General features: G+C 47.4%; 1 protein-coding gene across 1 annotated transcript; it reads right to left on the reverse strand.

Moving 5' to 3' along the window:
• Nucleotides 1-486: 486 nt before the first annotated feature.
• Nucleotides 487-6,931, reverse strand: PDC (phosducin). Its single transcript, XM_056106617.1, has 3 exons — nt 6,871-6,931; nt 4,277-4,425; nt 487-1,011 (listed from the first exon to the last, which is right to left on the reverse strand). Exons 1-3 carry the CDS (start codon nt 6,929-6,931, stop codon nt 487-489), a joined length of 735 nt encoding a protein of 244 aa, XP_055962592.1.
• Nucleotides 6,932-16,157: the final 9,226 nt, after the last annotated feature.

Raw genomic sequence — 16,157 nt, forward strand, 5'->3', positions numbered from 1 at the left:
AAGCTAACGCAGACCTTGGAAGGGGTTTCCGAGACCTGCTCCTGGGGCCTCTCTCTGTCTGCCGTGGGTGGGGGGTGGGGAGGTGAAAATTCTATCCTTTCTGCTAGCACATTGCTGAAGTCTGTACGAGATAAAGGGTGTTTGGTGCTGAAGAACTCTATTGAATAATACTAAGAAAAGGAATCATTTTGCTGACAATTTTTTTTGGTGTTTTTCCCCCCAAATTTAATCACTCTGGGTATCCTTGAGTTACTCAAAAGCCCTGATCTTCAAACATCTTCAAACATTTCCACACCTATATTGCCTATGGGCCCAGTAGATGGAACCAAGCTGGTAGACCAGTTGTCCAACAGTTCTACACTGGTATGCCAGCAATGGTACTGGGGGTTCAGGTAACTGGTGGGGGTTGAACAGGGGCTAGAGGGTGAAGAACACTTCTCTAAAGGGACAGGGCAGTTCCACGTGCAAGAGAGTGGACACAACGCTCTATTCAGCGTCCTCCTCCGATTCGCTCTGCTCTGGGGCACACACCTCTCTCTCAGGAAGCAACCCGTACTCGTTGAGGAAAGACTCCACATCCCCAGCAAAAAACTCTTCTGCAAACTGTTCGGCCACACTCGTGAAATTGCCGATGAGCTCGCCGCCCCTGTAGACAAGCAGCGTGGGCAGCACCTGCGGGGGGAAGCGGTCTCCAGCGCCCGAGTCGGAGGCCCTGATCTTGCAGAACTTGGCCGTGGGGTACTCGGCGGCCAACTGCTCCAGGCTGTGATTGAGGCTGGCGCAGCCCTGGATGCCGTCCTCGTACACGTGGACCAGGACCGGGGTGACCTTGTGCTCCTGCTGGAGGGTCTCCAGGAAATGCTCCCCGCTCTCCAGCTCGTACAGGAGCCCGTGGCACGGCCCGAAACTCAGCCTCTGGTGCATGTCCAGCATGCAGCGCCGGCGGTACCGTCGAAGGCAGCGCTCGTCCTCCTCCTCCTGGTGGACGAGCTCGTACTCGTGGAGGCTCATCTGGGGAGGCAGAGAAGGAACCACAGTGACTCATCACGCACGGCCTTGGCTGCTCCCTCCTGCTGCCCCCGGAACGGCCTCTGTCCCCAGCCACCCTCGGGGCTGACCACCCGAAGGCTCCTGCCTTGTGCTGTCCATCCCTTATACTGACATGACTTGGGTTCCTTATACTGACACGACCCAGGTTCGATTCCTCCATCCCTCTTGGAGAACCCGGCAAGCTACCGAGAGTATCCCGCCTGCACGGCAGAGCCTGGCAAGCTCCCCGTGGCATATTTGATATACCAAAACCAGTTACATGGGGCTGGAGTGATAGCACAGTGGGTAGGGTGTTTGCCTTGAACACGGCCAACCTGGGTTCGATTCCCAGCATCCCATATGGTCCCCTGAGCACTGCCAGGAGTGATTCCTGAGTACAAAACCAGGAGTCACCCCTGAGCATCGCCAGGTGGGACCCAAAAAGGAGAGAGAGAGAGAACAAAAGGGAATGCCCTGCCACAGAGGCAGGGTGGGATGGGAGGGTGGGGGGTGGGAGGGATACTGGGATCAGTGGTGGTGGAGAATGGGCACTGGTGGAGGGATGGGCACTTGATCATCGTACAACGGAAACCCAAGCACAAAAATTTGTAAGTCTACAACTGTACCTCATGGTGTTTCACTAATAAAAAAAGAAAGAAGAACAAAACAAAAACAATCTGACAATGGAGACGTTACTGGTGCCCACTCAAGCAAATCGATGAACAACAGGAGCACAGTGCTACAGTGCTACAGTAACGATCATGGCATATGTTGACTTATTTGCCAAATATTAGTTTTGTTTTGTTTTGTTTTGTTTCCAGAGGAGATTAGAATCAGGCTACCTCCATGATGCTTAGCCAACTGAACAAGACAGTTCAATATTTAGGCTCAGCAAAATTAATTTTCTTTTACTGTGTCCCTATGTGTATACCCATCACATAACAAGGGAGTTTTTTTCTTACTACAGCTTAAAAAAAATCAAGTTCCATTTATAATATAATATTTACTAATAGAAGGGCTGGAGCAATAGCCCAGCAGGTAGGGCATTTGCCTTGCACGCAGCTGACCTGAGTTCGATTCCTCCGCCCCTCTCGGAGAGCCCGGCAAGCTATCGAGAGTATCTCGCCCACGCGGCAAAGCCTGGCAAGCTCCCCGTGACGTATTCGATATGCCAAACTCAGTAACAACAAAGTCTCACAGTTTGTTGTGAGACATTACTGGTGCCCGCTCGAGCAAATCGATGAACAATGGGAGGACAGTGCAGTGTTACTAATAGAAAGCCAATATTTCCTTTATTAGGATAAAATATACCCTTTGTGGGGGCCACATCTAGTAGTATTTCGGGCTTACTCCTGGCTATATGCTCAGGGATCAGGCCTGGTGAAGCTCAAGGGACCCTATAAAGTGCTGGATATCAAACGTGGGTCAGGGCTAGAGCCATAGCACAGCAGGGAGGGCATTTGCCTTGCACGCGGCCAACCCGGATTCGATTCCCAGCATCCCATTGGGTCCCCCGAGCACCGCCAGGAGTGATCCCTGAGTGCAGAGCCAGGAGTAAGCCCTGAGCATCGCTGGGTGTGACCCAAAAAGGGAAAAAAAAGTGGGTCAGCCACATGCAAGGCAAATGCCTTATCACTATACTATTGCTCCAGCCCCCAAACACAAATTTACATTTTAATAGATTTATTAACATTTTCTCCTGAACGTTTTCTTAAATTTTTCACCCATACTAAAAGTCTACATGGGTAGGATTCACCTATTTCATGTAAGTTTTAAAATACATTGACACAGAACTATGATATTCGGTGAATAAAATTATGTCCCTTCAAAAAAAAGAAAAGACGTTTTTGGAAAAGAGGCGTCAACTTATCATAGATTTATAACTTTGTGGCATTTGAGAAAACTAACATTGGCATTTAGTTCAATTATGTGTGTTGGTGTCACAATGAAAAAATAAGAGAGATTTCTACCAGAGGTGGGGGGGAAAGAAAGGAAAAGAGGGGCTGGAGCGATAGCACAGCGGGGAGGGCGTTGGCCTGGCATGCGGCCGACCCAGATTCAATCCCTGGCATCCCCTAGGGTCCCCCGAGCACCGCCAGGAGCGATTCCTGAGTGCAGAGCCAGGAGTCAGCCCTGAGCATCGCCGGGTGGGACCCAAAAAGAAAAAAAAGGAAAAATAAAAGAAACACAGTAAGGGAACAACAAGTGGCAAAAGCCATCAGAACCAAAGCTTCTGTCTGTGGAACTGAGATAGCTGGGAAGGGTCCTGGGGTCACTGGTGGCGGGCGGGAGGTGGGTTCTCTGGTGATGGGGATGGTGAAATCACTGATTCATCAAATGTATACGCAAGTGTATTGTAAATCCTGGCACCTCCGTAAAAATGATTAAAATAAAAATCGAATTAAAAAAATAAATAACAGCCCCTCCCTCCCCCCGCGATGGTGCCTTATCTCACTTCCTTTTTATTTTATTTTATTTTATTTACTTATTATTTTTTGCATCACACCCAGCAATTCACAGGGGTTCCTCCTGGCTCTGCACTCAGGGATCATTCCTGGTGGTGCTTGGGGGGACCCTATAGGATGCTGGGATCGAACCCGGGTTGACTGCGTGCAAGGCAAATGCCAGGCCAATGCCCTCCCGCTGTGCTATCACCCCAGCCACAGTACACCTGTATTTTATTTTATTATTATTATTCACGGTCACAGTCACGGTCCTCCCGTTGTTCATCGATTTGCTCGAGCGGGCCCAGTAACGTCTCCATTGGAGACTTTGTTGTTACTGTGTTTGGCATATCGAATCCGTCACGGGGAGCTTGCCAGGCTCTGCCGTGCGGGCGAGATACTCTCGGTAGCTTGCCGGGCTCTCTGAGAGGGACGGAGGAATCGAACTCAGGTCAGCCATGTTGGCCGCTTGTAAGGCAAACGCCCTACTGCTGTGCTATCACTCCAGCCCATTATTATTATTATTATTATTATTATTATTTTGCTTTTTGGGTCACACCCGCAATCACAGGGGTTACTCCTGGCTCTGCACTCAGGAATTACCCCTGACGGTGCTCAGGGGACCCTATGGGATGCTGGGGATCGAACCCGGATTGGCTGCGTGCAAGGCAAATGCCAGGCCAATGCCCTCCCCGCTGTGCTTTCACCCCAGCCACAGTACACCTGTATTTTAATATCCCAGCCATTAGAGTCCTTTCGGGTCCAATCACACCATAAAGGCATCAACATCCTCCCGGTCCTACCTTCCTGCCCGTTCGTTCTGGCTGCATCTCGCTGCTCTGGGGCGAAGACATTTGTCGAAGCATCTCCCTCTTACCGGCTGGGGCTGTGCAGGTGTGATCCACACTCTCCAGCTTGAACTTCCTCCAGTCATGGATCACTCCCTTGGGGCCTGGCACCAAACCAAGAGACAAACCGAAAAGAAGGGTCTCTCTGGATCCTCCGGGGGGCTGTGTGCTGTCTGAGTGTGGGAACCGCCCCCCAGAAGGAAAACTCAGAATCTGTGGGTCTGTTGTGCTCTGGGAAAAAAAAAAACTCACTGGGTTGACTGAATCTTTGCAATGAGTCTTTATTTTATTTTATTTTTTGCTTTTTGGGTCCCACCCAGCGATGCTCAGGGCTGACTCCTGGCTCTGCACTCAGGAATCACTCCTGGCGGTGCTCGGGGGACCCTAGGGGATGCCGGGGATCGAACCCAGGTCGGCCGCGTGCCAGGCAAACACCCTCCCCGCTGTTCTATTGCTCCAGCCCAATCAAACAGTATTCTAAGGTCCAGTTAGTACAAGAAACAGTAAGTGTTTGAAAGATGTCAAAATTCTTAAGAATAGCACGGTAGCACTGTTTTCCCATTGTTCATCGATTTGCTCGAGTGGGCCCAGTAACGTCTCCATTGTGAGACTTGCTGTTACTGTGGCATATCAAATACGTCACGGGGAGCTTGGCAGGCTCTGCCGTGCGGGCGAGATACTCTCAGTAGCTTGCCGGGCTCTCCGAGAGGGGCGGAGGAATCGAACCCAGGTCGACCGTGTGCAAGGCAAACGCCGTTCCCGCTGTGCTATTGCTAAGACATTCGAAATATATTTTACTTTGTAAAGCTTACCCATTCTCTCTCTCTCTCTCTCTCATAAACATAAATTTAAAGGCTCTGATTAATATGATCAAAAACAGATGGGGGGATAGTGAGTGATACTACAGCAGCAAGGGTGTTTGCCTGGCATGTGGCCCACCCAGGTTTAATTCCTGCAACCCAGGAGTTAAGCCCTGAGCATCGCCAGGTGTGGCCCAAAATCCAAAGGGGACAAAATCCAAATGGGAGACAGGTGATTATAACCAATAAGACTCCCCCGAGTTAAAGTAAACTTGAGGGGCTGGAGCGATAGCACAGTGGGGAGGGCGTTGGCCTTGCACGGTCCGACCAGGGTTCAATCCCTGGCATCCCCTAGGGTCCCCCGAGCACCGCCAGGAGGGATTCCTGAGTGCTGAGCCAGGAGTCAGCCCTGAGCATCGCCGGGTGTGACCCTTAAAGCAAAAAAAAAAAAAAAAAAAAAAGTAAACTTGAAAAATGTGAACTTAAGCCATGAACTTGACTTTTAGTGCATAGACAAGCATTCCATACACTCGCTGTTGGGTCCCACACCTGGAAGTGTTTGGGGGTTACTTCGGAGCTCGGGGGCGGGGGGGGGGGGCGGTCACTCCTGGCAGTTCTCGGGAAAATTTTGGTGCTAGGGACAGAATCCTGGTCCTTACCCCGGGGAACCCCTGGGATGATTCTCTGGAGTATGAAACCCCACTTGACTAAGAAGGTTTTATCAAGGGCAAGGGTTAAGGCGCTTGCTTGCATGGGGCTGACCTGGGTTTGAGCCCTGACACCCCGTATAAGGTCCCCTGAATGCAGCCTGAAGTACCTCTCAGTGTGACCCCAACTACCCACCGCCCCAGGAATATTTTATAATTATGTACAAAGTTCTTAAATTGAAGGCTTTCTCTCCTTATCTTTTTCTATTTTATTTATTTATTTATCTTTTCTTTTTTTTTTTTTTAGCAAGGCTGGTCCTTAGTGGCAGACTCAAAAGAGAGGAAGTAACTTAATTGTAAGGTAGGTAGGGTCCAGGGGGGAAAAATTCCCCATAATTATTGTTTGTCCTTCTTCTTTGTCATTTCGACCCATTTTCAGTTTATTTGACTTCACATTAATGGACCCACTGGAATATTTTTAGAATCTACTGAATAATTCCGAGTAAAGCACGTGGCAGGTAGGGAGGGAAACCCCCTCCCCCCAATACACCCACCCCATGGCTGTGAGTTCCTGGAAAATTATGACCACCAGCCCTACGGCTGCCAGGACCCACCCGGGACACAGGAACTAAGGCCTCCCTTCCTCCCTCCCTCCCTCCCTTCCTTCCTTCCTCCCTTCCTTCCTTCCTTCCTCCCTTCCTTCCTCTTCCTCCCTCCCTCCTTCCCTTCCTTCCCACCTTTCTTCCTTCCTTCCATTCTTCCTTTTTTCCTTCCTCTCTTCCTTCCTTCTCTCCTTCCTTCCCTCTCTTCTTCCTTCCTTCCTTCCTTCCTTCCTTCCTTCCTTCCTTCCTTCCTCCCTCCCTCCCTCCCTCCCTCCCTCCCTCCCTCCCTCCCTTCCTTCCTTCCTTCCTTCCTTCCTTCCTTCCTTCCTTCCTTCCTTCCTTCCCTCCTTCCGCCATGCCATACTCAGCTGTGCTCAGGGGTCCTTCCCGGGAGTCCCTACGGGGTGTGAGGGATCAGCCCAGGTCAACCGCCTGCAGGCGAGCACCTTACCCCTGGGCTCTCTCCTGATAAATTTTTCCCTGTACTTTTTCTTGCTTACCAGTGTGTGTGGCCTGTCCCTCAAAGTCATCCTCCAAGCTTTGACCGTGGGCTTCTTCCATTTCAGATATTTCAATCTGTAAAATGGACAAGGAAGTAATGGTGACGGGCATTCTAGGAGTTGTTATACATAGTAGAGTTACTATATATACTGGGACCTATTATATAGTCTAGAAGTTATTATATATACTAGGAGTTACACAGTCTAGGAGTTATTATATATTCTAGGACATATATATATATATATATATAATGAGACTAATACCCAAGGCCAGTAAAAACCGTAGCTCTTACCAAGATTCCCAACTTAGTTTAAAAAATTAATGTATACTTTAGCCCTGGGCTGAGGCTGTTGGGTACTTTCCCGAGAATCACATGCAGAATTTTTTGCCTTGATTGTATTTTTTCTTCTACTTCAGTACCCTCCCTCCCTACAACATTTGGGCCGATCTTGTTTTTATTATCTCTACATCTCATAAGTGTGTTTATTTGGTACTTACTTACTGTTTGAATTTCTTGATAAACATGGTCATGAATAACCCAAATATGTGATATGACAATGACTTATGGAACTCTGTTTGTACACCGGACATTTAGGGCTGCCCAAATGCCATGATGAATTAAATCATTTCTTTTTTCCCTAGGGCTGGAGAAATAGTACCACAGGTAGGGTGTTTGTCTTGCATGTAAAAAACCTGGATTCACGCCCCAGAATTCCAAACGGTCCCCTGAGCCCTGCCAGAAGTGAGCACAGAGCCAGGAGTAACCCTTGAGCATTACTGGGTGTATATCCAGTAAAAAAGGTCCTAATTTTTTTCTACCTTTAAAGTTAGATTATTTAAATAACATTAATAAAAAAGCAAGATATCTATTTTGAATGGACGCCATAATGCAAAGTATTTTTCACGGCGAAACAATGGCAAAATCTTCCTTTGCTTATTTTCATGATGGCAGCTCTTATCAGTAAAATAATCACTCCAAGGGAGTAAAACAAGAAAAGTAAAAGAAAACCAACTCAAAGAAAACAATTTACTGTGTTTACCTAACATGAACAAATTCCATGCATTCTTTTAAAAGCATCAGTTCTTTCTCGTTGAATGGTTAAAGAGGAAATCATTATCATCAAACATGTTATTATCCCTCTTTAAAGATGAAACAACTAAAAATAGTATCAAGTAAAAAGGTCGAGTTCTCAGGATCTTGTCAGAGGGAAGAGCATTTCAGTGCAAGAGAAAAAAACTCCCAAATTTACACCGTGTGGGGCTCAGTCTTCAATAGGGTCCTGGGGACGTAACATATTTTCTCCAATTTTGTCACTCAGAGGGAGGACAGAAAAATTGTTGATTTCAAACTGATTCTCTCCTCATCTTTTGAATTTTAACCGTCTAGACAATCAGACTCAAAAACCACATGTTGTCTTGTATTTACACTACAAACTAAAAAGGAAAAAGGACCATACTGACCTGGTTATTACAATACCTACATCAAGACTGTAAATTCTTCTTTTAATTGAATTGAATTTTTATAAAGTTGTTCACCATCACTGATGACATTTAATATTCAAAAACACCAATCCCACCACCACCCTGACACCTTATATTTCGAATATTTTCATCCCGAACTCCAAACCCTGCCCCCAAAGCAGAACTGAAATAATTTATTTTGTACTGTTTGTTATCAACAATCCGCTAAAAATGATCCCAAAAAGTTTTCTTAGAGGAAAGTGTGTGAAGATTGTTGTATCTCACCCTGGAGCCGTTAAGCCCTTCTATGAGAGATTACTAACATGTTGTTAAGGGCTGAGCCTTGTGTGCTTATAAATCTATCTATAAACCGTGTGTGCTTATATATGTATGTGTGTTCATATTCTATATATATTGTTTTTTTATTATCAAGTTCTTACTCTGGAGAACCTGGCAGGCTACAAAAGTATCCTGCCCACACGGCAGAGTCTGGCAAACTCCCCGTGACGTATTCAGTATGCCAAAACCCAGTAACAATGATGGGTCTCATTCTCCTGACCCTGAAAGAGCCTTGAATGTGGCACTTTCTAAAATCTCAGGGCTTGGGGATTGGAGCAATAGCACAGCGGGGAGGGCATTTGCCTTGCACGCGGCCGACCCAGGTTCGATTCCCAGTATCCCATAGGGTCCCCTGAGCACTTCCAGGAGTAATTCCTGAGCGCATGAACCAGGAATAACCCCTGTGCATCGTGATAGCACAGCGGGGAGGGCGTTTGCCTTGCACGCACCCGACCCGGGTTCGATTCCCAGCATCCCATAGGGTCCCCTGAGCACTGCCAGGAGTAATTCCTGAGTGCAGAGCCAGGAGTAAACCCTGTGCATTGCCAGGTGTGATCCCAAAAAGCAAAAAATTAAAATAAAATAAAATAAAATAAAATCTCATGGCTAGGACGAAGGAGACGTTACTAGTGCCTGCTCGAGGAAATCAATGAAAAACAGGATGACAGTGATACAGTGATATCATATATTACATGTAATATAACATATATAACACACACATATATAATATATTATATTATATTATATATAATACACACACAAATATATTTTTTCTCCTAAGATATTGATTACCTTCTGCTTTAAACCCCATCAAACATGGTGTGCTACTCTTGGTATATCAGTGGTGTAAGAATGTATCAACAGCGAAATCATTCTTCTTTCCCCTAAATCCACATTTTTTAAAAGCACATTATTAAGAAAATGGTCCATGGACTCACAGTTTTCCTGTCCCTGAACCCGACGTCCTTGGTGATGCCCAGCGGGTAAGAAAGTCAGGCTGCAAGTGGGCCCTGAACTCGGACAGCTTGAAGCTCAGGCTTAAGCTCTCTGGCTACTGATGATCCCAGCAAAATTAGCTCCAGGCAACTAATCGGATTGACAAAGGTATTGGGGAAAGAGAGAGAGAGAGAGAGAGAGAGAGAGAGAGAGAGAGAGAGAGAGAGAGAGAGAGAGAGAGAGCGCACGCCATTCTGCCAAGGGTGTGGGTGATTGGCCTGGAGTCCACAAACTGACCATGGATTTGGACGGACTCCTCTCTTTGCTCCACTGATGGTCACTTACACTCAGAAAGTCACTTGCCCATTTGCAGAAAGAAAAACTTAATTTTTCTCATTATAAAAGGTTTCTTCTTACACTCTCTCCACTTTGGGGCACCACAGTTTGCAACAGACACGGAGAGGCCGTCACGTTGGGTCCTTTGTCTACTCTCAGCACACGTCTCCCATCCCGAGCGACCCCTCCAACCATCACTGACTCAGTGGTCCCTTCTTTATCCCAGCTGCCTTCTCCCCCAGCTCACGAGGCGGCTGCCAACCATGGGGCAATCTTCCCGGCCCTGGTCTCTATGACATTGGTGGTGGGGAATGGGCACTGGTGGAGGGACGGGTGTTTGATCATTGTATGACTGAAACTCAAACATGAAGGTTTTGTAACTGTAGCTCATGCTGATTCAATTTTTAAAAAAAGGAGACTTAATGAAATTAAATAATTTTCCCCCAAATCTCCAGATTCCTGTTCTTTCACATTTTATTATTATTACTGGGCTGGAGCGATAGCACAGCGGTAGGGCGTTTGCCTTGCATGCAGCCAGCCCGGCCAAGCCGGGTTTAATTCCTCTGCCTCTTTCGGAGAGCCCGGCAAGCTACCGAGAGTAGACCCATCATTGTTACTGGTATTTGGCATATTGGGTACGCCACGGGGAGTTTGCCAGACTCTGCCGTGTGGGCAGGTTACATTCGGTAGCCTGCCAGGTTGTCCAAAGTAGGAATGAGATAATAAGATGTTGCGCGGCCGCAAATTCGGCCGCGCGCTTCCGGGAGCTGGGTTTTATAGTCTCTGGGTCTTGGCCATTGATGGGATTACACGGTGCCAGGGGGCCAGTTGGTGGGTGTGACCCCCGCCTACTGGAATTTGGAGGATCTGGGTGGAGGATGCTCAGCCCCGATCCAAGTAGGCTTGGAGATCTCAGCCCCGGGATCCACGTGCCTTTGTTCCTCCCGTGTAAAAGTTTAACTGGTGTTTCCTTCTTTTCATTTGTCCTTATTGTTCCTCTGTGTGTTTTCTCCACTCTGTGTGTGTGTGTTTGTGTGTGTGTGTGTGTGTGGTTGAATATTCCTTTCCTGCTATTTTTGGTGAGAAGGGAGATTTAGGGAAATGGATGTGTTGGATTCACTGTCTTTTCCTAACACCTTCCAGCCTCGGGTCAAAATTTCTCACCTAACTTTGCTCAAGTACGAGCTTTGGTTTACTCTGCTTCCAACTGGAGAACCATAAAGAGCTATAAAGGACAAGCAGATGTTACGTAAGAAACATCTAAATCATACATGACAAGGTTTTATCACCTCCATTGAAAAATGTGGAAGAAGGACTGGAGCGATAGCACACCGGGTAGGGCGTTTGTCTTGCACGCGGCCAACCTGGGTTCGATTCCAGCATCATTGAGTTAGGGTTAGGGAAGGGTTGGTTTGGGTTAGGGTGAGGGTGAGGGTGAGGGTGGTTAGGGTGAAGGTGGTTAGGGTGAGGGGGGTTAGGGTTAGGGGGGTTAGGGTTGGGGTTAGGGTTAGGGGGGTGAGGGGGGTTAGTGGGTTAGGGTTAGGTTTAGGGTTAGGGAGATGGTTAGGGTTGGGTTGGGTTAGGGTTAGGGTTAGGGTTAGGGTTGGGGTTGGCGTTGGGGTTGGGGTTTGGGGGATGTCAAATAAGTTTCTGTTAAAGAGAGTTAGGGTTAGGGTTAGGGTTAAGAGTTAGGGTTAGGTTTGGCGTTGGGGTTGGGGCTGGGGTTGGTGTTGGGGTTTGGGGGATGTCAAATAAGTTTCTGTTAAATAGAACTTGAAACTCACCCCCAGGAGCAATTCCTGAGTGCAGAGCCAGAAATAACCCCCGTGCACCTCTGGGTTTGACCCAAAAGGCCAAAAAGCCAAAAAAAAAATGTGAAAGAGATCTTTACGTGGCATCGAGGATGATAGCATCTAAACCCATCTGTGTTCTTCCGTTGTATTATTCTAGATAAGCTCTTTGCCTTGGCCGTTCAGAAAGTCTGCATATTTCATGAATGCAATCACTCGGGTGATTTTCAGAAGTTTCCCAGAGCAAATCACATCCACCTGTTATAAACAGAGTCCAGCAAAAGAATCCAAAATGTCACGGAATGCCACATCAGGGAATGTTTAAAAGATGCCATCGGAGAAAACAAAAAAGCAAAGAAATATTTATGTTTCCCCTTTGCTTAAAATGTCACAATGAATGGTTTCATCATTCAGAAGTGATAGAAGTTTCTGTCAAATACAGCTTGAAACTCACACTCAAGAATGAGTGTGAGGGGCTGGAGCAATAGCACAGCGGGTAAGGCGTTTGCCTTGCACGCAGCCGACCCGGGTTCGATTCCCAGCGTCCCATATGGTCCCCTGAGCTACCGCCAGGAGTAATTCCTGAGTGCAGAGCCAGGAGGAACCCCTGAGCATCGCCGGGTGTGACCCAAAATGCAAAAAGAAAAAAAAAGAATGAGTGTGAATTTGTATATACATAGAGCCATATAAAAGACAAAAAAAGACCCAGACAATTCCTCTCTGTACTGTATGAATATAACGTAGCCCTATAATTTTCACTGCACTTATGATCAATAGTTCCAACCAGAGTCTGAACAGTTTTGATCATCTTGAGCCTTTGTCAATAGAGTCAGAGCTGACAAGGCCCATTATGTGATTCCGATTGACATGTAAAAATATTTAAGGGTTGGGGCTGGAGCGATAGCACAGTGGGGAGGGCATTTGCCTTGCACACGGCCGACGCGGGTTCAATTCTCAGCATCCCATAGGGACCCCCGAGCCCTGCCAGGAGTGATCCCTGAGTGCCGAGGACTTGGCCATTTATGTGGAAGCTCCAAGTTTGGTTCCTGGCACTGCAAAGAAAGAAATCAATGAAAATAATATCATTCTATGGTAAGAGATTCGATCCATAATTTTTTCTTTTGGTGGAGGGCATACCCAGCAATGTTTAGGGCTGACTCCCGGCTCTGCACTCAGGAATCACTCCTGGCGGTGCTCAGGGGATCCTATGGGATGCCGGGGATCGAACCCGGTTTGGCTGTGTGCAAGGCCAACGCCCTCCCCGCTGGGTCCATGTTTATCAATTTAATCTGCTGCATTGGCATCTCCAGGGAAAAGTGTAACCTCTCCTGTCCGGCCCCGTTTCCTTGCTGAGCTCAGGAAGAGGGACATTGGGGTGGATGGAGGGTAGGGGGAGAGAATGAAGAACTGGAGAAGTTGTGGTGTGTGTGTGTGTGTGTGTGTGTGTGTGTGTGTGTGTGTGTGTGTGTGTGTGGCTTTTTGGGTCACACCCACACCCGGTGATGCTCAGGACTGACTCCTGGCTCTGCACTCAGGAATCGCTCCTGGTGGTGCTTGGGGGACCCTAAGGGATGCCGGGGATCAATCCCAACCCAGGTTGGCTGTGTGCAAGGCTAACACCCGACCCACTGTCCTATCTCTCTGGCCCCAACTTTTGATCCAATTTTTCACAACACTAGAACACAGGCACTTTACAAAGTCAAAACATTCTACTCCAGCTGAAAATGTCTTACCTAACTGACTTTTGTGTCACAGTCACAGTCACGGTCCTCTTGTTGTTCATCAATTTGCTCGAGCGGGCCCAGTAACGTCTCTATCGTGAGACTTGTTGTTACTGTGTTTGGCATATTGAATACGTAATTATTCTAAGTGTGATTTTAGTGCTTCTTGCCTCTGGTTGTACATTAATTAGTCTTACTTTTGGAAAGTTTGGGGGAAATGCGATTCTTTTCTCTCAAGTCCTGATAATCTAGAGTGAAGCAATCAGTCTCTGGGCTGGTAGAATCCTCACCCTAAAATATCTGAATCCAGTTATGGGGAAATTGGGCAAAAACAAAAACAGAGAGGTATTTTACAGCAGTAGTTGACTTGCCTTGAAAAAGGCCGTAAGGGGCTGGAGCAATAGCACAGCGGGTAGGGCGTTTGCCTTGCACGCAGGCAACATGGCCGACCCAGGTTCAATTCCCAGCATCCCATAGGGTCCCCCGAGCACCGCCAGGGGTAATTCCTGAGTACATGAACCAGGAGTAACTCCTGTGCATCGCCGGGTGTGACCCAAAAAGCAAAAAAAAAAAAAAAAGACGGAATGCGGAAAGGAGATAAAGTGATCAATGAGGTATTGGCAGGAAGGGCTTGCAACACTTTCAGAGAGGATCGAGCCAACTGTTGGCCTCCGAACAGTCGTGAGAGATGGAAGCAGAGAGTTGTATAACTACCAATCCTTGGATTTTCCTAACTTGTCACTCTGTGGTTATGTGTCCTTGGGAAATACTCGTGAAAGTCATAGGGTGTGTGTCACTGGTGCATCTGTTTGTCTGATGATGGTCCTAAGGAAAAACACATGTGAAACATGTCCTTTTGATTTTCCCGGTCATTTCTAAATAGGAAATACATTTCAAATATGCTTAACATCGCAAGCGAAGTGCCCGGGAGACTCCCAGATTTCACAAGGCTCACTGTGGTTTCCATTTGTGGACTGATTTCTCTTCTTCGTACTATCTTGCCACTCCACAGAATGCTCAAAATTATTCTGAAAGAAAAAGTGACCAAGGAGCTGGAGCAATGGCACAGCGGGGAGGGCGTTTGCCTTGCATGCGGCCGACCCAAGTTCGATTCCCAGCATCCCATAGGGTCCCCTGAGCACCGCCAGGAGTAATTCCTGAGTACAGAACCAGGAGTAACCCTTGTGCATCGCCGGGTGTGACCCAAAAAGGCAAAAAAAAAAAAAGTGACCAAAAAAGAAAAAAAAAAGAGAGGAAAGAGAGATTATACAGCAGGGAGGGTGCTTTCCTTGCACAAAATCCACCCAGGTTTGATCCCCGGCATCCCAGAGGGTCCCCAATACCCACCAGGAGTGATTCCTGAGCATAGAGCCAGGAGTCAACCCTGAGTCAACCGGTGTGGCTGCAAACCCAAAAAATAAAATAAAAATGGACTGTCTTAGAGGCCAACCGGGCATTCTAGGGGAAACGGCAGCTCAGATAGAGAAGGGAGCACCAAATAAAGGGTGTTTGGAGGATCTTCCCAGGATGGGAGATGCATGTTGAAAGTAGATTCTAGACCAAACATGATTGCCACTCAATGCCTCTTTTGCAGACCACAACACCCAAAAGGAGAGAGAGAACAAAAGGAAATGCCCTGCCACAGAGGCAGGGTGGGATGGGGGGGTTGGGGGCTGGGGGGTGGGAGGGATACTGGGGTCCATGGTGGTGGAAAATGGGCACTGGTGGAGGGATGGGTATTTGATCGTTGTATAATTGAAACCCAAGCACAAAAATTTGTAAGTCTACAACTGTACCTCATGGTGTTTCACTAATAAAAATTAATTTAAAAAAATGGACTGTCTTTGCTGAGTTTTTTTGACTGTCCTTTTTTTTTTTTTTTTGCCATTAAGGGGATAGCGGGAACTTGGGGTTCCGAGCAGCCGTCCCTAGCAGGTGTGGCTTTGGGATAACAAAGCCCTGGGTTCTATCCAATCAATTCATGCCAAGTCTTCCTAGCAGGAGAGACTCCAGCTACACACTGTGTGTGTGTTGTGTGTGTGTGTGTTTTAAGTAAAACAGATTTTTTTTTAAATTTTTATAAGTGAAACACCATGAGGTACAGTTGTGGACTTACAAATTTTTGTGCTTGGGTTTTTATATAATGATCGAGTACCCATCCCTCCACCAGTGCCCATTTTCCACCACCACGGGTCCCAGTATCCCTCCCACCTCCCATCCCTCCCATCCCACCCTGTCTCTGTGGCAGGGCATTCCCTTTTGCTCTCTCTCTCTCCTTTTGGGTGCTGTGGTTTGCAAAAGAGGCATTGAGTGGCAATCATGTTCGGTCTAGAGTCTACTCTCAGCACGCAAGAACAGATTTTATTTGGAGGGTTTTTTTTGAAAGTGTGGTGGGGGAGAGAGAGAGAGAGAGAGAGAGAGAGAGAGAGAGAGAGAGAGAGAGAGAGAGAGAGAGAGAGCGGGCTTGTGTTTTTCTGTCATGTTCTTCTCTCTGCTTTGGTTTTCCCAGGCATGAAATGATGAGAACATTAGAGCTTCCGGCCAAGAAAATCCAATGTATGTGGCTAACTGGTACCCTGCCTGGCAATCCTCTGGGTGGACAAGGCCCTGTGGGCATGCTTGCATCCTCTGGTTCCCATCTCCATCTGCTCTTTCTTCTGTCCTGACGTTATTCAGGTCACATCCGGGCTTTCTTTCCTTACC

The sequence above is a fragment of the Sorex fumeus genome, unplaced genomic scaffold, assembly GCF_029834395.1.
Source record: "Sorex fumeus unplaced genomic scaffold, SorFum_2.1 ptg000135l, whole genome shotgun sequence".
NCBI classification, from domain to species: Eukaryota; Metazoa; Chordata; class Mammalia; order Eulipotyphla; family Soricidae; genus Sorex; species Sorex fumeus.

Coding starts and splice junctions, on each gene's coding strand:
- PDC (XM_056106617.1), bottom strand. CDS start 6,931: ATGGAAGAAGCCCACGGTCAAAGCTTGGAGGATGACTTTGAGGGACAG. Junction 4,426..6,870: donor GGGACAGGCCACACACACTG/GTAAGCAAGAAA, acceptor GTTTGGTGCCAG/GCCCCAAGGGAGTGATCCAT. Junction 1,012..4,276: donor CAGAACGAACGGGCAGGAAG/GTAGGACCGGGA, acceptor CTGCCTCCCCAG/ATGAGCCTCCACGAGTACGA.